At 31.3% G+C, this 27946-nt stretch overlaps 2 protein-coding genes across 2 annotated transcripts in view; one reads left to right on the forward strand and one right to left on the reverse strand.

Moving 5' to 3' along the window:
- LOC134705991 (zinc finger CCCH-type with G patch domain-containing protein-like) overlaps window positions 1–27946 on the forward strand; it is a 32325-nt gene that overhangs the window by 184 nt on the left and 4195 nt on the right. Inside the window, exons 2-10 of the mRNA XM_063564703.1 lie at window positions 7842–7938; window positions 9418–9533; window positions 10367–10651; window positions 11144–11238; window positions 11956–12018; window positions 12511–12668; window positions 13777–13925; window positions 15100–15208; window positions 15909–16091. Of these exons, the coding sequence (XP_063420773.1) occupies window positions 7842–7938; window positions 9418–9533; window positions 10367–10651; window positions 11144–11238; window positions 11956–12018; window positions 12511–12668; window positions 13777–13925; window positions 15100–15208; window positions 15909–16091 (1255 nt within the window). The remainder of the gene's footprint in view (window positions 1–7841; window positions 7939–9417; window positions 9534–10366; window positions 10652–11143; window positions 11239–11955; window positions 12019–12510; window positions 12669–13776; window positions 13926–15099; window positions 15209–15908; window positions 16092–27946) is intronic.
- Window positions 23025–27820, reverse strand: LOC134707944 (uncharacterized). Its single transcript, XM_063568116.1, has 2 exons — window positions 27145–27820; window positions 23025–25884 (listed from the first exon to the last, which is right to left on the reverse strand). Exon 2 carries the CDS (start codon window positions 25874–25876, stop codon window positions 23729–23731), a length of 2148 nt encoding a protein of 715 aa, XP_063424186.1. The 5' UTR covers window positions 25877–25884; window positions 27145–27820; the 3' UTR covers window positions 23025–23728.

Genomic DNA, 27946 nt, shown 5'->3' on the forward strand with positions numbered 1-27946 from the left:
TATAAAATTAGGGGGTTCAGGAATCTTAAATAATTTATTTGGAACATTGGGCTATTCCAGAAATAATCCATACCCCCCCTATAGAAGGTTTAGGAATTCCAGATAAAAAATCTGTAAAAATATCAGATTTTCCAGAAAATATTCTCTTAGTTGGCAATAATTTCCAGAACTTTTCAACAATTTGCAAGAAATATTCCAGGAAAAAAATGAGAATAATACTAAAACTTCCAAGAAAATATCTGGTTCAATTAAATATTTCCAGGCAAATTTAACTTCCAAAAGAAAATTTCCAGGCAAATTTAACTTCCAACAGAAATTTTCCAACTAAATATTTACATGAAACATATAAGTTTTAATATTGTTTATATTGATTATTGTGTCATACATGTAGATAGTTGAGGAACCGTAGCTCTTAGATCCTTATGTTATTTCTTGACTATTTGCAGATCTATGGTCAAATGATAAATAACATAAGGACCTAAGAGCTAAGGTTCCGCAGCTAACATGTAGATGATTAAATCAAACTGGCATTCATTCAGTGTATGCATAAATGGCAGCTGTATGCTTAATACTAGTTTTTGTTAAAATTTCTTTGTGATCAAGTTCATCCATTTCAATTGATAATTTATAGTGGGTCTTTTTATAATGTAATGTTACATTACAGTCTCAAGTGGAGGTGAAGATTGGCTCCTGTTATATTATGTTTAAAATATTGCATTTTTTGTATGCACCTGTCCTTGATCAGATGCCATTGTTAAGTGGTTGTCATTTGTTGGTGTAGTAACATGTCCATAGGTGTTTCTGGTTTCTGTTTTTTCATATTGATTCAACAGTTGGGTTTTCAGTTATTTTTAGGGCCCTTTATAACTTGTTGTTTGGTGTGAGCCAAGGCTCCATGTTTTTGATCTATGATTGTTAACTTTGTATACGCTGTGATTTGGGTTGTGAGTAGTCTCTTTGATACTCTTACCACATCTTCTTGTTTACATCAACTCATTCATGACATTGTTTTAAAGTTGAGGGGTTGACTTAAAAGATCATAACTTAAAGAGCTTGTGTTTTTGTATGCTTATATCATCTTAAACGGTATTAATGATTATTTCTCATCTTTAACAGTCAATAAACCATATTGCTATTTGGGAATGCAACACAAGCTGTCTGCTGTTTTGATCACGTTACAAACTGTTACTACACCATTTACAAGGGAATTCTTAAAGTTGGATATTTTGTTTTCTATTTTAGTGTAATTTAAAGCATATTACAAACACAGTTGAGATATATATGAATAAATAAGGCATAAATGACAATATTAATTGATTTTTTTTACAAATTTTCATTTCTTTTAATTATTTTTGTTTGTGTACTGGAATCACAAAGAAAGAAATCATCAAGTTTGATATATTTTTCTAATAAAATTGAGAATGGAAATGGGGAATGTGTCAAAGAGACAACACACCGACCAAATAAAAAAACAACAGCAGAAGGTCACCAACAGGTCTTCAATGTAGCGAGAAATTCCCGCACCCGGAGGCGTCCTTCAGCTGGCCCCTAAACAAATATATACTAGTTCAGTGATAATGAACGCCATACTAATTTCCAAAAAGGAGCAAAGATTGGCGTCCAGAATATGAACCAGCATACAATAATTTAAGTTATGTAAAATTGATAAGTTTGTTCAGCTGAAAATATCAAACGCTATCAGTATAAATTACCCGAAAAAGAAAGTGTATATCAGGGTAGGTAAACATATTTTGAAAATCAATTCTTAAACATGATAGTTCTCAATTCAGATATTTGAAATGCAAATTTATATACATGTACATGTAAACTTGACTTCATAAAAGAAAAAGAAAACTTTTCCAAGAATGAAACAAAGCCTTTTAAAAATTGAAAAGGTATTTACATCTCAAAATAATTCCATTATGACCAAATGTTTTACATTGGCTTAAAGTAAGGAGATTTTTTTTTCTTCTTATAGTTTTATTGTGAATTCACTATCATATTTATAACAATGATTTAAATCATTATTGGTGCCTATAATGACATTGAACTTATCATTTTTCTAATATCTATTGTTAGGATAAAATGCTATCTGCTCTGATTTTCAAGCTATAAACATGATAAACACCAGATTTTGAGTTCCTTCAGTATCAATAACCAATTAACGCCTTATTGACAAATCATTAATTTCAAACACTTGTTTATTTGTCATCACTGCATGAAATCTTCTGATTACCACAATAGATCTTAGATGACTGACCAGAAATGACCACATGTGTTCTACATAGTGTAAAAGTATTGTTCCACATAAATACATTGATATCAAAATCAGCTAGTGGCAAAATCTTCTTAGGTTTGAATTTAATAAGCTCCAGACATCCCCCCTTTTTTTTCCCTTTTTTTTTTTCGAAAAATAATATTTGTGTTTAGTTTGTATTTTGTCTTTATATCTATATTATAAAATGTTCAATGTAAATTTGCATAAGAAATGACTGAATTTCTAAAATAAAATTGTATACTGGAATGAAATTTGAGAAGTTATCAAATTTAATGTTCTTGTATCACTGCCACACTTTGAAAAAGTTTTCTCCAAATATAAATGAACCATCAAAAATTCAACACAAGTTTTTAAAAAATATAAAGTAGTTCACAATTCATTACAAATGTGTCTCTAATCTCATATAAAGTTCTTGCTCTAACCAAAATTTGACATTTTTAATATTTCCTGTACATAGTTTTATGATTTGCTATTTGTCGCCTACAACTAGTCACCAAATCTAGACATAACACTCCTTCATTGGGTAACGTATTTATACAAATTCTTATTGTTTCCAAATCCCTGTATTTCTTTACATTTTATAATTTCCTAAAACATCATGAAATTAAAGAAAATTTCAAAACTTTTAAACAATTGTTAAATTCTAAATTTGTATAATAATGACATTTTTATTTTTTACATGTTTAAAGTTGAAAAAAGTTATAATGGAACTGAAAGATGATACATTATGTTTATAATCAAAACATATTCAAATAATAGATGTTATCATGTTAATCCACTTCAACAATTTGTAATGATCATCAAATGACAATATAGAGTCAATGTATAATAATAATTGATAAATAAATGAAACAACTTTAATATTAATAAACAAATAAACTTTTATAATTTTAAAACTGAGACTTAATATTTATTTTTGCAGAGCAAGGGATTGTGGATACATAATTCCTAGTTTTAATCTCATTTGTCTTATAACATGTAGTTCAAATAATTACATGTAGTATATATATCATTATATAATTAGTTAAAATCCACAGAAATGGCGATGTGGTCACAGTGGGATTTCATCAAGCTTGTACTACTGATTGTTAGTCAACTGAATGGCTAGATAAAATAATCTTCAACCTCAACAACTAAGAAAAGTAGTAGGTCCTACAGTGTCCTGGTGTGTGGTTTCTCACAAATTTCAATACAAACATCTTGTAGAGAACATAAATAAAACCCTGTAAATCCAGATAATGAACTATGTTTTTTTTTGGTTTTTTTAAACACTGACTTGTAAATAGTTGCAAAAATCTTGATTTGAAATTTAACATCCAGTATATTTACTATGTCATTTCTTTTGATTCTTCATTTCTTGGTATCAGAGTCGGATTTAGGGGGGCAGGGGGCAACGCCCTCCCCCTTTTGGGAAAATATTGTTTGCTTATATAGGGAATCACTGAAGCGTGACTGGAGCGGGTCCCTTCTTAGGCAGTCAGGTCAGTGGACCCCCACTTATGAAAATATTTGGACCCGCCACTAAGTATGGTTGTTTTTTTATCATTAACCTTATAGCTGCATTGAATTATGACTCCTTTATAATAAAAAAAACCCCATAAAACATGAAATTTTAAGTATTATAAGTGAAATTTGGATGTTAGAACCATTTATCATGTTGATAAAAAAAAAATTATTATTTAGATAAATTAAAACATATCCTCAATCCTGAAACAAAACAGGACACTTGCAAATTAGGCTCCTTTTTAAAAAAAAGTCACTAAGACTGAGGGCAGGGAGTCCTTGATATAATTTGAATCTCTATTATTGATTTAAAAAAAAGACAAATTATAGTTCAAAGTGTCCCCATTGTTTATTTTCATTGTTTTATGTAAACTGTATATTATGTATAATGTTTTAAGCCATTGGTCCATATGGGCATAAAGTGCTTTTCAATAAAGAATAATTAAAATTATTATTTTTGTCATGAATGAATTATAAAATACACATTAATGACAGTATTCATATCAATTTAAATTCACTTGAAGATCTATTAAACTTCCATGGTAAAAGAAAAGATGGGAAAATATTTATTATCTCTCCAATAAGTACTTAAGAAATGCCCCAATAAACTATCAAACATGTCATGTGGTGTTGGAAGTAGGCATCTCTTTGAAGTATTATCACTATCAACATCTACATGTTTATCCCCTGAATGTTATGTTAGTATCTGAGGTACATGTACATAACAAATGTTCACATTTCACTTCTTTTTAGGTCCTTTTGCAAACGATTTCAAATTTACAAATCTCAGACTGAAGTTCAGTACTGGTAACTCTGGCTCACAACATGTATGGATGTAGTATGAAAATAATAAAAGGTGGTATCATTTCCAAATTGCCAATAAAACAACTCTTCACTATAGGTCCAGATAATCATGCCGTCTCCTGTGGGTATTTTTCAATTTTCACTTCTTTTGATCTTACTATGATGTGTGGGGAGGCAGGCGTCAAAGCAAAAACTTGAAATAGCTCTCCAAGACATCAAAATTATTTGGACTAACTCCCCAACAGAGATCAAAAGATATATTTTAACAACTTAAGAATATTATACAGCCTTCAACAATGTGCAAAAAGCTATACCACATTCTGATACATTGTTTGTAAAGACACATATTGGACTTTATTATTACCTAATGAACTACAGATATACATACAAGCTCAAAAAATAGATTTTACTGAAAGTGACGAAAATCCAGATTTTCCATGGAATTTTTAAACTTTTATAGTTGCCTTCTATAGGATGGCTCTGGATTTCCAGAAATGTTTTAATAACAAGAGCATAATTTTCCATGGAATATTTTTATTTATCTATTTGCCTTCTATAGGACTGACATGGAATTCCAGATTTTTTTCTGAACCACATCAAAAATTTTCCATGGATTTTTTTCCAAACCACATGTACCTTCTATAGGGGGGGGTATGGATTATTTCTGGAATAGCCCATTATGTGTATCAAATTATGGGATGGTCAACTGTCAATGTATAACAGGGGCTGCTTCAGCCATTTTTAAAAGGGGGATTCCAACTTTGGACAAAAAGGGGTGTTCCAACTATTGGGGAGGGGGGGGGGTAGGAGGGGTCTAGATCCTGAAATCCCGGGCTTAAAAAAATCCCGGACTTGAAAACATGAAATCCTGCAGTCCCAAAAGTCAAGAAAAAAATTTCCAGGATCCCAAAAGGGTCAATCCCGAAATCCCGAGCTTAAAAACACCTGATCCCAGAGTCCAGATAAAGGTCCTATCCCCCCTCAACTATATGTCCCCATTCTAATGCATTGATCTTCCAAAAAAGATGGCAGTTCCAACCCCAGAAACCCTGCCCCTGGATCCGCCACGCATAAATGTATCAGGTCCATTCGCCAATAATATCCATTCAGCCAGGGTTTGTTTGATCGTTTAAAAAATAAAAGAAATAATTCACCAATATCCATACATTTGTTGAATCAATTAATCACAGGATTTGACCAATCTAAAAAATTAGGACATATTGGAAGCAGGCTATTTCATAAAATTTTTACCAGAATGACAATTAAGAATAAATGTATATGGACCATAATTTGGTATTCGGCCTTTGGTTTCTTTTTGTATCCTTTTTTATAAGTTCTAAAATTTTAACTTTTATTTTTGTGGGTTGTGTTGGTGTTAGAATAGTATGAATGGAACAATTGAGTTTTTCGAGAAAAAAATAATACATTTTGATTCACCGTTTACGTGACATGAAACCAAACAGGAAACCAATCTTTATTTTCTTTATTTTGTACAATATAATTCAAAAGGCATAAATAAACACCATTACTAGTGTTACTTGCTTCATGTTAATATTTAAAATCTATTTTCAATGTTTTATTAAAGTTTTTTTTTAAACCTGACAGGAAACCATAAGAAACCGAAAGCATATTTTTAGTCTTATTTTATTGCAAAATCTGCTTAAAATAATCTGAACAGTATACTCTTTCTTAAAATCCATCTTAAATGTAACAGTTTTATAAAACTCCTAAATATGTGCTTGTTTTGAAAACAATTAATACAATTTATTCAGAATTTTCCATATTTTCTTCATTGATACAGGATACCATAATCGTTGTATCTTGATGTTTAAGCCAAAAAAATGTATTTATATTTGGTTTTGATATTCCAGTTATTTACAATTTATTCCAAATCATTGACAATGTAACATTCTTTTTATCCAGTAAAGAAAAAAACTTTTAACTTGGAATTAAAATCTTTAAAATAGGCACAATGTGATACTTGTGACCTGTACACCATCTACATGGTTTCCACATTTTAACCTACTTTAGTGGGCTAAAATCAATAAAGTACTTCCTTTCAAGTCATGCATGGTAAAAGTTAACTTCTCCTTTGACAAATTTATTGCCTTTCTGATAAGTGTTTGCAGAACATGAATAAAAAATATTAATTAAAAACTGTGACAAATATTCCAACTTTGTACATTCCAATTGTAACGGTATATTAACATGTATTTTTTATTAAATTATATTTATTCACCTAAAATATCCAGTAATATTTACTGCTGAAGTTAAATCAATCCAACGAGCATTGGTACAATGATAAGAGACGTAATTTCGATTGATTTTTCCAAGGACTCTTCATGTCATTATCGGGAAACGAAGTGTGTTCTAACGTCTGTCAAATAGGAAATCGATTTTGTCAAGTCATTGGGCATTTATTTTCACACAGGATCGTATGTAACATTATGCACATAGGAAAAATAACAGACCACCGGCGCAATCTCTTTGACAATTGTATTTTCCTCTTTTAAACAAGACGAAACAAGTCTACAGATTATGTTTGCTAACATCCCGTTGGAAACAAAAACAATGTTTAGACCTAGTATTTCCTACATCCGGCCGTAATGGCGTTATCACATGTTAGGCACATGTTTCACGTATGACTGGAAATGATTAGAACTTAAGGACAAAAACAATTTTAATAAATAACTGGACTTCTGTTTCGTGTGAAATGGTACGCATAACGATAACGTAATTTTCTTACTTAATTATTACAAAGATCAAAACAAGAATGTAAATCATCTCGGATTTACCTGTTTGAACATCTCGCGAGAGTTCATATTTGCATATTGTTTTTAGCGTCATTGATAATTGTGTTAAAAGAGAGTCTTGACCAGTTATTTTTTAAAGAGGCTGTACTGTCTTCAATGAGGAGAAGAGTTAATCACATCAGTGGTCAAAATGCTTTACAAGTACCTTTATCTGCTTGTCTGTACAAACTTCATACAATGTAGTTTAAATTGTATTAAGTTTGAATTAGGAAACAGGTACATTTAACTATTTATTAATCAACACCGAAGAACACTTAAGTACCAGTATCTTTGTTGTTCAAAATGTCATGTTTACAAACTCAGACATCCAGCATGACCTGATTAAAAATTTAATCTATCAAAAATGGTTATTTAAATAGTTCCTGGTTTAGCACACACACACACACACACACCAACTGTAATATTTACTTAAGCTAATTTTTGATTAGAACATATTGTTTCAGCTATCTCAGGTAGAACAAGCATTACAGGCAGCAGGAGATAATGCAGATCTATTACAACTCAAATCTGATTTAAAAGAGGTCATTAGTCTTACCAATGGCAAGTATATACAACAAATTATTCATGCATTTATTATTACGATTTTGTCATTTTAGACTAAAATGGGATTTTAATTTTTGGGATGTTGAGAAAAGTACTGTTTTACTTTAATCATGTTAGTTCATATAAAATAAATTAAGATGCGAGTTTAAATTATTGCCATTATTACCCTGTCAATTTTTTCGCAATAATTTTTTTAATTTACACTTATACATGGATATATATATATATCTATTAAATCTTACTAAGTTTTAAATTTTCTTTGACAAAATAAGAACTTTAACAAGTCATCTAATTGGCACTCATACCACATTCATGACATTGTACCACACCTTCTTATACAATGTATCTATTGTTAAGAACTTTAAGTTCCAACTTTCTTAGGCAAAGTTGACCTTAGATGACATGGATGAATTCTACTATACATGTAGATCTATATGGTTATGTATAAAATGTAGATTCTAATAACTTATGTGTCTATGTAATAATTTATACATCTTTGACTTTCAAAAACAGTAAATGATTGAGTATTCGTCACTGTCACTATTCCTGATGAAGTTATTTTTTAAAGCCAGAAAAATGCTTTTGGCCCACAAAATGCTTTTGGCCCACAAAGTTGTAAATCATTGTTTTCCTTTATAAATTGAACCCCTGTCTAATATAGCTCATTGAGAGTGAACACAAACTGTTCATGTTGTTAGTGAAAGATGGACTCAGTATACATGTGGTATAGACACTATGGTGTACAGGCCCGCAAACTTATAATCATTTATGTAATAGAAATGATAACAGATTAAAAAGTAATATAATTGATATATATGTATATGTCTGTAATAAAAATGATAACAGATTAAAAGGTAATTGATATTCAATATGTCTGCAAGGTGCTCTACTTTTAATATATGGATATAGGAAGATGTGGTATGAGTGCCAATGAGACAACTTTCCATCCAAGTCACAATTTATAAAAGTAAACCATTATAGGTCAGAAAACAGTCTTCAACATGGAGCCTTGGCTCACAATGAACAGCAAGCTATAAAGAACTTACAAAAATTACTATATACAGTGATATTACAAGTGTAAAACCATTCAAATGGGGAAAACAACAGTCAAATCTATATAAAAACGAGAAACACTTACTTATGAACCACATCAACAAACAACAACTACTAAACATCAGGTTCCTACATGATATAATTGTCACATCAGACTTCATTGATCATGTTCATTATTCATTAACTAATATCATGAATATATACACATATTCCTATGCAATTTACAATTAACTTTTACCTGAACTTAGACACAAGTCTAGGGAGTGATATTAAGGATAAACAGTAATTAATTTCTATCATGCCTATTGAAGGCTTTACATTCATTGAAACATTTTAAATTTGAGACATTTTATATGTGTACATCATGTACATGTACAATAAATAACTCTAAAGCTTGATAATAATCTTTAAATCTGTTGACAGAGAGTTTATTAGCACTGAAGAAACGTGAAATATTAAAGAGTTTAGAAAACCATGAGACTGATAATCAACCACAGTCTTCATCGTCAAAGATTGATGATGAATATGCTGCTTTTCAGGTAAACAACTTTGTACAATAATTGAAGATCTGTTTTTCTGCTCATAAAAGTTGTACTACATTTTAATAATTAATTCTAGAATAAAAACAAAAAAAATGTTCTGAATTCAGATTTTTCCCTTACCTTCTAGTGTTATATTTTGAAGAAGAAAAAAAATAATTTAGAAATGTAGAAATGTCTAAAAAAAAAAAGATGTTTGGACTAAGACAAAATACCACAACCCCTCTCTCTTGAAATTAAATAGTTGTTCCCTTATGTTTGCAAAAGAATTTTTTTTGGGAGGAGATATCTTCTATCACCTACTGATTGGTATATTCATCACCCTTGATGTGTTTAGCTCTTGTTTCATGACTTTCTTACAGGTGTTCGATTGGTATGTTGATATTTAATACCTTAGTTACAGATTTTCTCTGATAAAGTTTTAATTTGTTGTTCTTTGCAAAAATTTGGTAACATTAGACTGCTGCATTGAAGAATTGTATTTTTGTCTAACATCACCACTTTGAGTCTTATTTATTTGTGAATGTTTATTTTCTTTTCTTTAGCTTGTATTGTAAATAATTATCTTGATGATTTTTGTGTAGATCATGTGCTGCAGTGGGCATCAACTGTGTTTCCTAAAGTGCAAGAAGCATTCAAACTTTGAATTGCAAGTTCTAATAGATAGAGATATTTCAAAATTTCCTATTTTAAAACTTGACCATGTACCTTTAAAGTTAAATAATCATATGCAGACAGAATCATATTAAACAGAACATATGCATGGTGTACAGTAGACAAATCTATAAAAAAAATAAAAAATATATATACATCTTCATTAATAAATTATTTAGGCAATGCTTGGAAGTGAACTGACAGACTGTAAAGAAGAACCAACATCTTCCACACATTCAAGCAGTCACATTAGCAAGGGACATAACTCCTGCTTACAAAAGGAAGTGAAAAATGGATCAGATAATAACAGTGACAATTTTGACAGTGATTACACTGAACAATTTAAAGATTTAATTGGTGGAATATGTCGTGTTCCATTCTCATTTGATTGGGGAAATTTAAGTTATTATAATGCAATGATAACAGGAGTTGTGAATCCAGACTCGGATGATAATATACCTAAGGTAATACATATATATTATATGATAGAACTTTTTCACTCGTTTTATACATGTATAATGTACCTTTTCAAACTCTTTAAGTGGTACATGTTATTTTAAAGTTCAATTAAATATGTAACTTAAATTATTTAAGTTGTCTCCTAACTTGTTTAAAGGGGCATTAGCTATGATATATATATATTAATCATGATAATCATGAATGAAAGAACAAGCAAAATAACATGAATAATGAATTACTTTTAGCAGCCAGTTTGGTTCAATTTTGTCAAAATAAACTAAGAAACATGGCTGATGAATATTATTTTAAACTTGCAAGTGAGTAATTTGACCGCATTCATTCCCTATTAGTATGACCTTTAATTTAACTCCTTAGCAAGAGATGGGTTATGCATGAAAAAGGCATGTTCAGTTATTAAAAGAAAAAGAATGTCAACATTGAAAGTGAAACAAAGATAAACCATATGTCATGAATATCTATATAAATTTATTTTTCAGGTTCTAGTCATGTTTTGTAATCCTACCCATAATTCCATGCTTCCATGCAAGTATTTCCTGGAGGGTCAGTGTAGATTTCCAGATGACAAATGCAAGTAGGTTTTCCTGATTATTTTCCTTAGATACAAAATAATACCTTTTTTACATACAACTAGTTTTAAACTTTTAAAGGATAACGGATGTACTGAATAAACCATGTTAAGATTTAGGTATGAATAAAGATCCTATCATTATCTTTTACAATTATTGATGTTTTTTTCTGTTCTGGAATTTGTCACTACAGTTTAAATCTACTCTAATAACTGCATTAGACCTATTTCCCCTTTTAATCAGCTTCTGGCTGTAAATTATATAAATGCAAAAGTAACATACATGTATATAATGATATTACATTTATGTTTCATTTTAATACATTATTTTGATTGGTTAATTGCAATCTGGCGTATTCAGAAATCAACTTTCATTTCCAAATGAAATCTTAACATTCATGATGACACGAGCTTCCACAATAAAATGCACAGGTAAATAAAAGAAAACTTGACAGAAATGGTGTTTTCATGATCCTATAAAAAAAAAAATGCAATTATAAGTATTGAATATTTCTTTTAGTAGTTATATAGGGTTGTAAAAGCGTTGACTATGCACTTCATACAAAATGTACTTCAGTCAACGCTTTCATACCTCAATAATTTTACAAAAAGAAGCATTCAATTCTTAAATAGATGTTCCTAGTTTAAACCCCCTTGGTATGTTGATAACTTTTCATGTTCAGATTGTTTATATTATTGACATGTCTGTACTTTTGTTTACAGGTTCTCTCATGGCTATCCAATTTGTCTAGACGATTTAGAAGAATACAAAGAACTAGACTACAGGTACTCACAATGAGACATGCTTCAACTTTGATTTATCAAACAACTTAAATAGGAATTAAACTCATAATTTCATTATTTTCACTTAGAATACAATTTGAAAAGGAAAACTCTGTATTTAGTTTAGGAAAATGTGTGTATATGTCTGCATCTAATTTATTAGTAACCTGCCAACCCCCAATTCTTTAAATATAAAAGAAGACAATATTGAGTTGTTAAATAGTTTATCACAAAATGAATCGTGTAAAACCAGTCAAATGGGAAAACCAATGGTCTAATCTATATAAAAAATGTGAGAAACGTGAAACACTTATGAACAACATCAAGAAAAGCCAACCATTGAACATCAGGTTCCTGACTTGGGACAGGTGCAAACAAATGCAGAAGGTTTAAACATGTTAATAGATACTAACCTTCACCCTTACCTGAAACAATAGTGTAACATCACAACATAGAAAGACACACCATAAAATATCTAGGCCATTTTAATTGCAGTATGCTCAAACTTGAAGATAAATGTTTGGCTCGTTATGAAGATGATCTCTGGTATCCGGGAATGATTGTTGATCTCCATGACGATGATCATGTGACAGTAATGTATAACTCCTATGAGGAGACAGCTAAACTTGAATTAAAAGATATTGTTCCCTATGGTAAGTTATTTGAATTTTTTCTAAATATAACATAATTTAGAAGGAAATAAAGCTGTATTGCAATTTTCAGAATTACTCACAAGCCTAACTGCTAGTATATAATAATCTGTTTGCCATAAACAATTACATTTCAATAGGCTGTATCTTGATGGTCAGTTTCTACAGGTTAGCTAGAGGAAAACTTCATGGATCATGGATATTTGATTTCACAGTTTTGTTGAAGGCAGCTTACACGCCTATAGGAAATTTGTCATTCATTGAACTTTTAATTTCACATTTCACCTTTACCAATGAAATACAATAAAATTGGTACTCCATGAAAATTAATGAATACACAGTATATGTACGATTTTGAGTGATGATGTTTGGTTTTATCGGTAATTCGTATATTTTCCCTTTGATCTTACTGCCTAATATTTTCGTGTATCAATGTAGTGGCTGTATCACTGAAAATATTAGGCAATACATTGCAATTGTGTGACGTCATAATTACAGATAAACAGAATAATAGGTAGTTTCTTTTTTTATACTTTTAAACAATGTAAATATAGAATAATAGGTAGTTTCGTTTTTGATACGGACTATATCATGTGGAATATCTCAACTCGCCCTAACCATGCTAACAGGCTCGTCTAGATATTCCACATGATATAGTCCGTATCAAAAACGAAACTACCTATTATTCTATATTTACATTGTTTAAAAGTAAAATCATGAAAATCAGGATAATTCTGAACTCCAAGAAAAATTTAAAATTGAAAGTCCCTAATCAAACTCACCTACCACCATCTTGGTTGAAATCACAACCTCAGTGTAGACAGACCATTTTAAATAAACTATATATTTTGACCACTCACCAATATGCACTTAATTATATTTTATCACTATTTACAAACAATTCAATGGGCCAGTTTGCCTCTTATTTATATAGAAATATTGTGTGAACTATTATCAGAATATAAAGTCATTTACAGTTTTCTAGTATGGTTAACTTGAATGGATATTTATTTATTAGACAATAGATGTAAAATGAACAAGCTGAATTGAGTTTTTTGAATGGTTACAGAATATTGATTTTGTTGTAGCATGAATATAAAACTATTTTTAGACAAACATTCAGAAGACTCTGATAACAGTGATAATGACAGAACTCAGCCTCTTTCTGGAAGTGAGAATGAAGAAGATGAACTTCCTGTGTTCCTTTGGAGACCATCATCAACCTCTGACACATTCGGTGAATGGGAAGCCCATACAAAGGTTTCTAATTCATATTAACTTCTTTATATTATTCCTTGTTGTAGTTTATTGTGAAATATATGCATTTTAAGTTGAACTTTCCTCGCCATAGACACAGGAAAAAACTTCATTTTTCTTTAAATGTAGTATTAATATATGCTTGATTCTGAGAATTGAAAGTTCCTAATTTTTTGGAGCAAGGTTACTTGTAGATGAAATAACACAATCCAGTTCAGTTTGTAAATAATCATAAGCTAAGAAAATATGGAGGAACTTTGACTGTCACTGGGAAAGGGGATATCTAATACTTTATAAGCTAACAAAAATCCTAGTCTAAATTAGCTTGGAAAGACTTACAATCTTACTTAAACAGAATAAATCTTGCAGACAGAACGTAGTCTGTAAAAATTGCACTTTTCATTAACAAATTGGCTTCACAATAGTTGAAAAATAACAGTCAAAAGTCCTTGTCACTTTGAGAAGTAAATTCTTCTTCAATGTTGACCTTTTAATATAAAACCTTTTGAAAAAGTTAAAGTCCTTAACAGTTTATTGAATCTTACTATCAGTTTTATAGTTGTAACTGTGACAATGTCTGCAGAGTGAGTGAACACAGTTTTGCATACATCTTAATCTCATGCTAGGACCAGATTAACAAACATATTTTTACTGTGTCTATTTCTGTGTGTTTCTTTATTCTACATATAGGGGGGAAGGTTGAGATCTCACTAAACATGTTTTAACCCACTTTTTTTGTGTTTCCGAAGTCATAAGCCTCTGGCCTTTGCTATAATTTTTCAATTAAAGTTCAGTTATATGTTTTGGAGTTTAGTCTGACATTCATTTACACATTTTTGTTTAGCTTAAGCACGTCTTTGTGTGAGGGATTTTCTAGCTGTGTTGAAAACCCATTGGTGGCCTTTCAGCTGTTATCTGGTCAGGTTGTCGCTCTATGACATATTCCCCATTTCTATTCTCTCAATTTTATATTAGATACTTCATAGCTTTGATATGATTTTTTTCTAGCAAAATAGGTAAAAAAAAATGGACAGTGTAAACAGTCAAGTCAGGAAATTTCAATCATCCAGAAAGTCTACAGAACTTGAACTGAATGGATTTATGAGATGATACAAAATTGTTTGCAGCATTTAATTTATCATTAATACAGTGTGAATGTATCTGTTTATTTTCCTAGGGTATTGGTATGAAGTTGATGAAAAAAATGGGTTACATTTATGGTCAAGGACTGGGGAAATCAGGCTCTGGCAGAGTGGAACCTGTACCTATTCAACTTATACCTCAAGGTAACAGTATAAATTAAATTAATTTAATTGGGAAATGCTGTTTTAACTATTTTAAGTCAGGAATATGACAGTTGTTATCTAAAAAGTAAAAATCACAAAAATATTGAACTTGGAGGAAAATGGACAGTCCCTAATCAAATGGCACAATCAAATGATAAAACACATCAAACGAATGGACAACAACTGTCATATTCCTGACTTGGAAAACAATGTAAAAATGGTGGATTGAACCTGTTTTTATAGCACCAAACCACTGACTTACTTGAATGACAGTCTTATCAAATTTCTATGTATGTTGCATTGTCGTTTTTTTTTTTTTGCACTTCAGTGTTTCTGTTGTATCATTGTTAGGTTTTAGTTTGCAACCCGGATTTGTTTTCTCTCAATCAATTTATTACTTTAGAACATTGAATAGCAGTACACTATTGTTGCCTTTATTTAATGTTTTTTTTGGTCAAAATTATAGCTAATGGCCCTTTTTTTTTTGGTAAACAAATATTTCTGCATGAAATCTGAATTTCTAAAAATTTCTGACTACTTTTTATATTTCACAATATTTTATGTAAACATGATTTTTTGTGTATTTTAATATTTTACAACTTGATGAATAAGCAGTAACTGTTTTCAAAAAAATGGGCAGGGTAATCACATATAAATAAAACAAACATATGGATAGCACATTTATCTCTTGTTTTTATAGGACAGTCGTTAGATAGAATCATGGAACTAAAGGAGCTTGCCGGAGATCAAGATTTGTTTGATGTTTTAAAGAAACAGAAGAAAGGAAAACATAAAAGCAAGGTTCCAAAACAGAAAATAGTTTTAAAACAGAGTCCCACAGATGTGTTTGAGTTCATAAACAAAAAGTTGTCAGGGAAAAAAGGTAAAAGTCATATTTTGTTTTTCTTTACTAAACTCTAAAGTGTAAATCTTATCAGAGTATTGACTCTTTTAACCACCAGTATGAAAGTCAAGTTCAAATTGTTTTACACTTTTCCTTCCATTTATTCTTGGGCACATTTTTTGTGAATCTGTTGTCTGGTTTGTTGATCAATCTGGATACTGCCCTCATGTGTCTACCTCATGTGGCTATATATTTCTCTTTTGTCTTTGAACAAATATTGTGAAGGTTATGGCTAGTAATTTGCTTTGATTTTGAAAAAAACCTTTGTTCATATGTACAGAGTTGTTATGTTGACAACCAGAAGGTTAGTTACATGAATGAACACTGCAAAAAGAACAATATTTATCTACTCAATGTCTCTCACAATCAAACATGATGCATTGCACTAGGAATTGATAATTTACAATTATGATTAGTAGCCTTCATATTTGACATATATTCAACTATTTTTGTAACTGAGATAGAAGTAGTAACTCAAAACTAGATTTAACTTACTCTATTTTTAATATATGTTTCTTGAGTTTTAAGGTTTTATTCTCAGTCTAACAGTTACTCTTCAATTTAATAAACAATTGTTTTTTTTATGTATACCTATTAAGTTTACTCCTATATATGGTATAGGTTTAGTGGCTCTTTTACAGGGCTTCCAAAACGGTCATATATTCCATCTGCTTACCCTTCTGGAGCACCTGAGATCACCCCTAGTTTTTGGTGGGGTTTGTGTTGTTTATTCTTTAGTTTTCTATGTTGCGTCATATGTACTATTGTTTATGTGTTTGTCTTTTTCATTTTTAGCCATGGCGTTGTCAGTTTGTTTTAGATTTATGAGTTTGCCTGTCCTTTTGTATCTTTCGTCCCTCTTTTTCCAGACAAGTTTGATAAATTATATTAATGACATGTTGTGCCAAGGCTGAAACAGTCATTTTGATATATATAGTTTAGAAAAAAACAGACATTTTGATTTAGTTAAAAAAAAACGTTTATGCGATCTTTTTGACATGACCTTTTTCCTTTAACAGCTACACATTTCCAGTCATATAAGTGACATAATTAATAAATACTTTCAAAACAAACCCTACTATAATACCCTCTCATTATAAGCAAGATTAATTAGTTTTTTGACAGCTGATTTTTACCTGTTCAGGCGACAGGTAAACTTTTTTTGTACTAGATGGCAATTAGTTTATAAGATATCTTATTTAACTAAATAAGATATCTCGAAATTGAATAAATTTAATAACAGCGTGCCATATTTCCCATTGTCAAGAACACTCAACAGCTAAATACTGAAAGCCAGAGGTGTTCAAATACTTGATTAATTATATGACAAAATGCCATCTCAGTGAATTGCAACCTTATTTTGGTAATATTTCAAAATTTATCTACTGGTATAAAATAATAATTTTTTTTTAAATATAAAAAATAATTAAAAATTTACAAAATGTACTTTTAAAGCCAAATTTAAGGTAAGCTCAAATATATAGGATTTTTAGATTTTGGCATGAAGATGTGCTAGTTGAGTTAAAATTTTAAAGTCGTAAGTTATTGCTTTGACATTTACATCTGCTTACAACTGATAATTATAGGCTTCAATGATTGAGTCTTGCAGGATTTATGACAACTTTCAAGTTAAAGTGTGTCTGGTAATAAGAAAACAAATGTATCATTTTACAAACAGCCAATTTATCAAAGGTGTAATACCACCATTGATTGTTCCCTATAAGTCTTTGTTAAATTTGCACTTTTAATTTAAAAAAAATATGCAGAATTTATCTTTGTTTCAAATAAAGAAATACTTGGCATGAGTGAAGTTTTATCCTGTCAAGTAGTATAGAAAAAAATTTCACATAACAGTTCATTGCATATATGAAAAAAAATAACCATCACTGGAAGTTAACCAATCAAAACGTCCTGTTATTCAATCTGTGAACAAGTTTTAGTAGCCATGTAACCTTAAGTTTCCAAAAAATTCTATAGGAACCCAAAATGAAAAAAAGTAATGGTGCTTTGAAATACACAAGATATATATATTTTTGACATAGAAATGTTTTACTGCAATAAAATGTAAGATTAATAACCTACAACTATCAAATTCAAGGGATTTTTTTTTTACCTATTTTCGTATGCAACCAAATGTAACACTCCATGATTTGGTGGTATTACACCTATAGCATGTATAGTGGCAATTTAATTTTGAAGTGATATTTTCAGTCATTCTTCCCTTAGATGTACTGAAGTAATTTTTGAGTTATTCTTCCATTAAAATGAGCTTAAATAATTTTTGAGTTAAAAGTTAACCATTATTCACAATATTTATACCATAACAGAACTAGCCCTTAGATATCCTATCAGTTATTTCAGAAATGTAAACACCATAAGCTAAGGCAATTTCCCAAATGATGTGTTACTTGTTGAAAATACAAAATATACTGAAATAATTTTGTGTTGGTTTTTAGTTGTGCACAAGGGTTGGTTTCAGACATAGATCTAGACAAAGCAGAATTTCTTTTCTCTGAAGTTTTTTTTATTTAAGAAAGTGTACCATGAAGTTGTGTCTACATCACCTTGAAATTTGAAGCACATGCTAAGCATGACACATGTTTGGTTTTGACGACAATCAGTTGTTCACTGAACAAGGAAATGTGTGCTATGGGTCAGCATTGCAAATCATCAAATAAACTCATCGTAGATACCTTAAAAACATAGTTTACATCAGTTTGAACAGTGAAAATAGTTTGAAATTGAAATTTAAATAGGCTTCAAACTGGCTAAAAACAAATTTGGAATGCATTGATGTGTGTCAATTCAATAATCAAACAACATTTGACATTTACAATACAAAAATAGTAGAAGCATTAGACAATCATACACAAACGTTTGTTGTTATTATTATTGATTTTTTTTATACGACCGCAAAAATTTAAAAATTTTGGTCGTATATTGGTATCACATTGGCGTCGTCGTCTTCGTTGTCGTCGTCCAAACACTTTTGCACTCTAACTTTAGTTAAAGTCAATAGAAATCTATGAAATTTGAACACAAGGTTTATGACCACAAAAGAAAGGTTGGGATTGATTTTGGAAGTTTTGGTCCCAGCAGTTTATGGATAAGGGGCCAAAAAGGGCCCAAATAAGCATTTTCTTGGTTTTTTGCACTATAACTTTGGTTTAATGTAATAAAAAAGTATGAAATTTTGACACCAGGTTAATGACTATAAAAGGAAGGTTGAGATTGATTTTGGGAGTTTTGGTTCCAACAGTTTAGGAATAAAGGGCCCAAAGGACCCAAATAAGCTTAATTCTTGGTTTTTGCACAATAACTTTAGTGTAAGTCAATTGAAATCAATGAAATTAAAACACAAGGTTTATGAACACAAAAGGAAGGTTGAGATTGTTTATCATCTGAATTATGTGAGAAATTGTTCTTAAATTAATTTTGTCTTTGTAATTAATATTAACCTTTACTATTTAGTTCATTTTGGTTATATCATTTTGGCATGGCTTGTTACAATGTACTTCTACATCCTGCCATTGTATTATTTTGCTATATCTGTTAATTTTTTGTATTCTTATCTTTCATTTTTGCTTATGCTTTTCCTATTTGCCATTTTGTGTTTTTCTTTGTTGAGACATTTGTTTCTTTTTATAGTGATTCAGATTTTGACCGCTGTACCTCTATTTTTGACCTGTTTACCTATTATGTCTGTTTGTTTTGTTCACACATCGTTGCCAATATAACTTTCATGCAAGTGACAGGTTCAATCTAGCTATTTAACCTGGTTTAATCCACCATTGTTACTTACGGAAATGTTTGTACTAAGTTAGGAAAATGCATGACAGTTATTTTCCATTTATTTGATTTGTTAAGGCTTTTGATTTGCCATTTGATGAGGATCTTTTTTTGGAGGTCGGTTTATTTGTATTTTCACTTTTTTTAATCAAAAAGTGTGTAGTTAGAGCAGGAACTGCTCATTATTCCTGATCTGACTTTATCACATTTTTTGTTTAAAATGGGTTTATGTAGTTATTGCTTGATATTGTACTCCATGCTTTGTTTGTTTATGTCTGTTTTGTTTCTACCTCTTATGTCTAACACGTGTCCTAAAGATTCCTATTGTCAATTTTCGAATACGATCAATAAGATTAAGAAATAAATTGGAATATGTCCATGGTACACAGATGATGCATACCATATAAAGATATAAAGGGACATAACTAAGTAACTGAGAACGCAAAAAGTGACGCTACCCAAATGTGTACTTGATCTGAGAATAGTACATACAAGTTTCATAAATTTAGTTGAGGCAAAGTTTAGTTAGAGAACTGAAACGAAAAAAAAACAACAATTATTCTATTTGTATAGGGGCATTTTTCTATAAAAATTATTAAAAGTAAAACACCCGAAATTTAAACTTGATCCTCATTTTGTGGTTATAGGCATTGTGCGTGTTTCATAACATTTGAGTGAACTTAAGTTTGAGAAGAGAAACATAAAATTCAGCAATATTTCCATTTGTAAAGGGGCATATATGTAGAATAGTTAAAGTGACGCTACCCAAATTCAAACATGGTCTGTGTTTTGTGGTAATAAGCCTTCAGTTGTGTAAACGTTTCGTAACATTTGGCTGATATAAACTTAAGTTAGAGAACAGAAACAACCTTTGGGATGTACGTACGGAGGGACAAGGATACTGGTACTTTTGATAACTATTTACACCACTGGGTCGATGCCACTGCTGGTGGACGTTTCGTCCCCGAGGGTATCACCAGCCCAGTAGTCAGCACTTCGGTGTTGACATGAATATCAATTATATGGTCATTTTTATAAATTTTCTGTTTACAAAACTTTGATTTTTTCGAAAAACTAAGGATTTTCTTACCCCAGGAGTAGATTACCTTAGCCGTATTTGGCACAACTTTTTGGAATTTTGGATCCTCAATGCTCTTCAACTTTGTATTTATTTGGCTTTTTAACTATTTCGATCTGAGCGTCACTGACGAGTCTTATGTAGACGAAACGCGCGTCTGGCGTATAAAATTATAATCCTGGTACTTTTGATAACTATTTACACCACTGGGTCGATGCCACTGCTGGTGGACGTTTCGTCCCCGAGGGTATCACCAGCCCAGTAGTCAGCACTTCGGTGTTGACATGAATATCAATTATATGGTCATTTTTATAAATTTTCTGTTTACAAAACTTTGATTTTTTCGAAAAACTAAGGATTTTCTTACCCCAGGAGTAGATTACCTTAGCCGTATTTGGCACAACTTTTTGGAATTTTGGATCCTCAATGCTCTTCAACTTTGTATTTATTTGGCTTTTTAACTATTTCGATCTGAGCATCACTGACGAGTCTTATGTAGACGAAACGCGCGTCTGGCGTATAAAATTATAATCCTGGTACTTTTAATAACTATTTACACCACTGGGTCGATGCCACTGCTGGTGGACGTTTCGTCCCCGAGGGTATCACCAGCCCAGTAGTCAGCACTTCGGTGTTGACATGAATATCAATTATATGGTCATTTTTATAAATTTTCTGTTTACAAAACTTTGATTTTTTCGAAAAACTAAGGATTTTCTTACCCCAGGAGTAGATTACCTTAGTCGTATTTGGCACAACTTTTTGGAATTTTGGATCCTCAATGCTCTTCAACTTTGTATTTATTTGGCTTTTTAACTATTTCGATCTGAGCGTCACTGACGAGTCTTATGAAGACGAAACGCGCGTCTGGCGTATAAAATTATAATCCTGGTACTTTAAAGTCAATAGAAATCTATGAAATTTGAACACAAGGTTTATGACCACAAAAGAAAGGTTGGGAGTTTTGGTCCCAGCAGTTTATGGATAAGGGGCCAAAAAGGGCCCAAATAAGCATTTTCTTGGTTTTTTGCACTATAACTTTGGTTTAATGTAATAAAAAAGTATGAAATTTTGACACCAGGTTAATGACTATAAAAGGAAGGTTGAGATTGATTTTGGGAGTTTTGGTTCCAACAGTTTAGGAATAAAGGGCCCAAAGGACCCAAATAAGCTTAATTCTTGGTTTTTGCACAATAACTTTAGTGTAAGTCAATTGAAATCAATGAAATTAAAACACAAGGTTTATGAACACAAAAGGAAGGTTGAGATTGTTTATCATCTGAATTATGTGAGAAATTGTTCTTAAATTAATTTTGTCTTTGTAATTAATATTAACCTTTACTATTTAGTTCATTTTGGTTATATCATTTTGGCATGGCTTGTTACAATGTACTTCTACATCCTGCCATTGTATTATTTTGCTATATCTGTTAATTTTTTGTATTCTTATCTTTCATTTTTGCTTATGCTTTTCCTATTTGCCATTTTGTGTTTTTCTTTGTTGAGACATTTGTTTCTTTTTATAGTGATTATAGTCAGTATAGTCACTGACGAGTCTTATGAAGACGAAACGCGCGTCTGGCGTATAAAATTATAATCCTGGTACTTTTGATAACTATAACACTAAATGCAATCGACAATATCGTGTATGAATTTTATATCGAGGAGACAAGAGTCAGTCAACTGTCCGTTATTAATATTGTAAGAAACGACATGATATGGATTATCAACGTAGTAATAAAGAAGTAACAATGCAATTGTCACTAGTAGAATGGAAAGTTCTGGACATTCTGGAGCACCTGACTTCGTTCCCGGTTATTGGAATTTTTTTCTGAAGTTTAGTTTATTTTGAACTGTATTGTGTGAACTGTTTGTCTTTTCGTCATTTTCTTTTGACATTGTTGTAGTCAGTTTTTCTTCTCCTTTTAAGATTATCTACAAAAGCAGTTTGAAAAAAAATGATCACTGGATATTTCGTTTGTGGACTTCTATTTTGGTTTTTAATTTCCCGCAAAATGTTTGTAAATACAAGTAAAAGAACTAAAGTACTTTTTTTTACCCTTTCACACACCATTGACGTAGTTATATTCAAGCAGAGGTTACAACTTTTATCTAATAGCAACTACAGTGTAAATATATTAACTCTATATTGAGTTTGACTTTCCCTCTGGTATCTTTCGCCCCTCTTTGTTGATAAGTCTCAAATATTACAACCCTGCTATGTAATTGAGACTGACTCATTGTGTATATTATATCTCAATAAACCGACGAAGTATTAAAATATCATTTACGCTAGATCTTTAGTGTAAAGCAAGAACTATAATTGCATGTGTCCTAAATATAAAGTATCCTAGAATATGATGTCTTATTTATTTGGTAAGATTATCATGGAAGCTATGTATTTATAATAACATGCTGCAGCAAATGTGCTTAGAACATTATTAACTTAGCAAAATATTTATAAACTCGACATCTTTGATGAATACTTGTATACTAGTATGTAATATATGTAGCTCTTTCAGCAAGCAATATTACACATATTACATTATAATACAGTATGACAAATATAATTGGATTTTCTCATCTAACATTGCAAGTTAGAATATATTTGAGCTGAGCACAAAATGTTATATGAATCGGACTGAGGTGGAATAATTTCACAATAATCGGTTAAACCTATATATAAAGTTCTGCTTAGTGTTTAAATAACCATTTCAGAAAGGCTGACTGGCTTACTCGTAAGTCAGCATTATAAATCATATTCTGAACCGGCTGGTTTTTCCATCCCAAGTCGTTTCCGTATGCTCTGAACATAGTCACGTGACATAGAACGTGCCATCCTTGTATGTTCAGGGGAAGACAATGGTGAACGATCATGCGATATAGATCTAGATCGAGGAAGTTTATGTTCAGAGGAAGACACAGGAGGTGTGTTTTCGTGTGACACAGACAATGAACGAGTCATTTTACTTTCTGGTGAAGTAACAGATGAGTGTGGAGAAGTTCCAGCTCTATTTTTGTATATTCCCATACTTTTTGCTTCTAGAAGCTGACGTTTGCAAAGAGCAAGAATGCGCTTCGTTTGCTCGAGATCGTTTGATAGTGGTCGTTCATTTAATGTTTTTGTCATAATATCACAATATGGAACTGATGATTTTCTGTCTCGAATTAAACCTCTGTAGCGGTTATCAGACAAATCTATTCTAGAGTGTGCCAAATCTTGCTGAACATCACTTACAGAATGACGTCGTTTCGTACTTCTTGGACGGTGTCGTGTTTTTACTGACTGGATTTCTGATTCGATGCCGTTGCCATTCGATTCCTCTGGTATTGGAGAATGCGTCGGGTTTTCTGATGTCATGCTGCTTGTCATTGGAGTAGAACTATTATCATCTGGTAATATTTCGTTATACCGCATTCCGAATTCAGTAGAGAATTTATGAATAAGTTGATCAACTGTAAGTCGCTGTTGTTCCTGATCATCAGTCAATGAATCTGGAGTGAACGGTTGACCATTTTCTAATAGTAAATTTTCATTTTGAAGGAATTCGCGAGAAAAACTTGGAGGTAAATTTCTTTCTTGGTGCACATCATTTTCATGCTTCAAGTCGCCTATTGCAGAATCTGTTGTCGCAATACTTTCATCCTTTGTTTCATTATCTCTAAACTTCCATATTTCATCATGGGTAGTGGTAAATGTCAAAAACCCTAAAAGTTTATCTAACTCCTCTTCAAGTATTTGCCCAGGTGCAAATGACACTTCTGTTTTCTCTACAGCAACTGTTTTGCTTAAAATCTGTTCACAACGATTAGCAACGAGTTTTTCATATTGTTCTATTCCTCTGCCACAGCCGTAGTTTAAAACCAGTCGAATGAAGTCTATCACACCAAGGATATTTTTCAAAAGCGATTGCAATTGTTGCCTGCCTTCAGAAACAGGATTAATTGAGGCGTGATGTTCACCATAAGAATCAATTTGATTCAGTAATTTTCTTTCTGCCTGGCGTATCGTGTTGATCAGTTGCTCTATTTGAGTATGAATTTGTTGTTCAATCCTTACTCTGCTTCTCTCCCATGTATCACCGGAAGTTTTTATACCATCCAAACGATAGATGATATTCATGGCCTCTGTTTGTAAACATGATAGTTGATCTTGCAAAAAGTCTCGCTGTGTAAAAGAATATTCGGAGGAAGACGATGGTGTTCTCAGTGCTCGGACTTCATTGTCTAAAATAAATTCGTGCTCCTGTAAAGCTTGTGAGAAGCTGAATGTATTCTTCAAGCTATTCGTCAGTCTTTCCAATCTCTCTTCATCAGAAAGACCCTTTAAAGCTTCCGATATATTAATAGGTTTCTTAATATCACAATCAGTTGTTTCAAAGTCGGCCGATTTCTGACGCTGAATGAAGTTCTGCCATTGTATATTTTCAGTATCTGAATATTCATCATAAACGTCATCTTCGTTATTTGTCTTTGGATTTGCTTTCTTTACTAAAACTTCATAGCTATCTTCTGAATCGGAGTACAAGCCTGGAAAGAGTGGTTCTTGTTTCCTACGCAGAAATAATGTCGGCACATTACTGGCGATAGAATGTTCTATTACTTTGTTATCGAGAAGACCTTTCAATCCTGTTCCCGGTAATGTGTTACCTTCCTGACATATTGGACAAATAAGCTTTCGCTCTTGGATGTTTTCGGGTGATTTGTGAATATAAGCTTGTAAACAACCAAGACAAAAACTATGAAGACAAGGCAAAATTTTTGGATGATTGAATATACCAAGGCACAGCTTACAACATATTGAATGTGACAGTGGCAAGTTATGTGATGAAACTCCACTGTTTCCCAAAGATGCAAGCAGCTCTGGAATTTGTCGTTTCGCATTAGACGTCATCATTGTAGTTTCTGTAAAATAAAGACCATGCGAATTAGCGAGTTAGCTATAATAATCAGATATATAACGGACGATAGTTTATCTTTATTCATTTTCGATATGGTCTTTCGTTTGACATTTATCAATTTCAAGATTTTCTGATTTCTCTAGAAGGAACTTTTATATTTTAAAAAAATACTTTTTAATATGCAACAGCATGACATCATTTATGAATGTTTGACAAAATTGTTCTTAAACTCCTGATTATCTGAGATACTTTACTCGACTTATAATTTAGTTCAACAGATGCGGGTTTCTTCTTCAAAAGTTTCAACACATTTACCCTCGGATCAAACCAGTTAGAAGACTAAATCAACTACGAAAATAAAATGCATTGTAAGCAAAAAATCCAAAATGAGATAATTCCATTTGGCTGTGTAAACGTTATGGGTATAACTTCGGTGATACTATCTGTTAAACAAGACACTTCCCTAGATAAATCGTAGTACTATCGATTTCGTCTGAGGTTGTTCAGAAAATTATACTATTATGTAATATTAGTATATGAATGATTCATGCTCAAGATATAACTTAATATTGCAAAGGTTTAAGGTTAGAAATGTTTTCAACAGACGCGAGACGTCTCAAATTAGTGAGTGAAAAGTTAAGACATCGATTTACTTATTATGGTCAATAAGTAAAACAATACCGGGTATGATATTCAGGGTTATGTCATGAAGGGTAGGCAATACGATGAAGTGTAAGTATGTCTAATATTGTGAAAAAGTAAGGTTTCACATCCGCTCCATGCTGTGTAGTCTCTTATAGGAATTTTAAGTACATTGCTCTTTTTTAAATCAAAGATAACCAAAAACACCAAATTGAAGAGTTTGATAACCGCAAAGTCATTTTGATTGTGTGAAAAAAAAACGTTATACATCAGCAAAAAACGCGAAATTTTTAATCTGTGTAGAGATCAATACCACAATAAAGCATGCATGATAATGATTTTGTAACTTTAGTTTTGAAAAAGCGAGTATTGATTTTGGGGGAGAAGACAATACAGTAGTTTCAAGTCTTTCTGTAAGTCAGGTTATCACGCGATGGTTTGGTTCGATGGAGAATCCAAAACCAGGTTAGTTTTGATTTCTTAAGTTTATATAACTAAACATTGATTTTCTTCTTTTTGTATTAATTAAAATAGATGCAGAAAATTTAAAAGTAATCATTAGACATAAGGTATAACAAAAATCGTTCAGATATGCTGTGGCTTTAATATTAATATAACTTACCTTGAAATGATACCTGATGCTTGGGTTTGAATCAAGTAATTTTGAACTGCATATTTTCTAGTCTGTATTTCCTTTGTATAGCTAATCAATAAATAATCCGTCAGTGAATCAGTCTGGAAACATATCAATGGAAATACATATTCAACCATTTCAAAATCGATGAAGATAATGTGGTAATATCCGTTGTTTAACGCTGTGCAATGTATTATTAAATTAATTTAAACGGGTGTTGTCCATCTGAAGCCGCTTTAAGTCATACATTCTTAAATTCATGCACACAAAATTCTTCCCAGCTTGAGCTGTCTGGATTGCAACCTGGGACAAAAATATGTCGGTTTACGTAACACATGCACACAACAATCCGACTCAGCTATAGTTGTGTGGACTGTAACCTGGGACAAAAATATGTCGACCTTTTTTGCTTCAGACGATTCATCCTAATTCAAATCCTTTCACTGGGACTGCTGTGAACAAATAAAGAAACATTAACTTCCGAGTCATAATAATCAATTTTTACTTTACGGTTTGTTGATTTCAGTAGTATTGGATATGGATTTCAATAAATTAAGGTGATGATACTACATAAAAGAGATGATAATAAATAAATTGAAATGAATGAATCTGCTTGTCCGGAAGAGTTTAGAATATTTAATCTAGTTTACGAAGAAACATTTTGTGTATGTTTGGTAAGTCATATTCAGACATAAGATATGTCTTCCCTAAAGTATATATTTGATGAAAAAAAATTGTACAACAATTAAAACTATTCAAAAGGGGTTATTACAAACGCCGCTAAAGAGAT

The sequence above is a fragment of the Mytilus trossulus genome, chromosome 2, assembly GCF_036588685.1.
Source record: "Mytilus trossulus isolate FHL-02 chromosome 2, PNRI_Mtr1.1.1.hap1, whole genome shotgun sequence".
NCBI classification, from domain to species: domain Eukaryota; kingdom Metazoa; phylum Mollusca; class Bivalvia; order Mytilida; family Mytilidae; genus Mytilus; species Mytilus trossulus.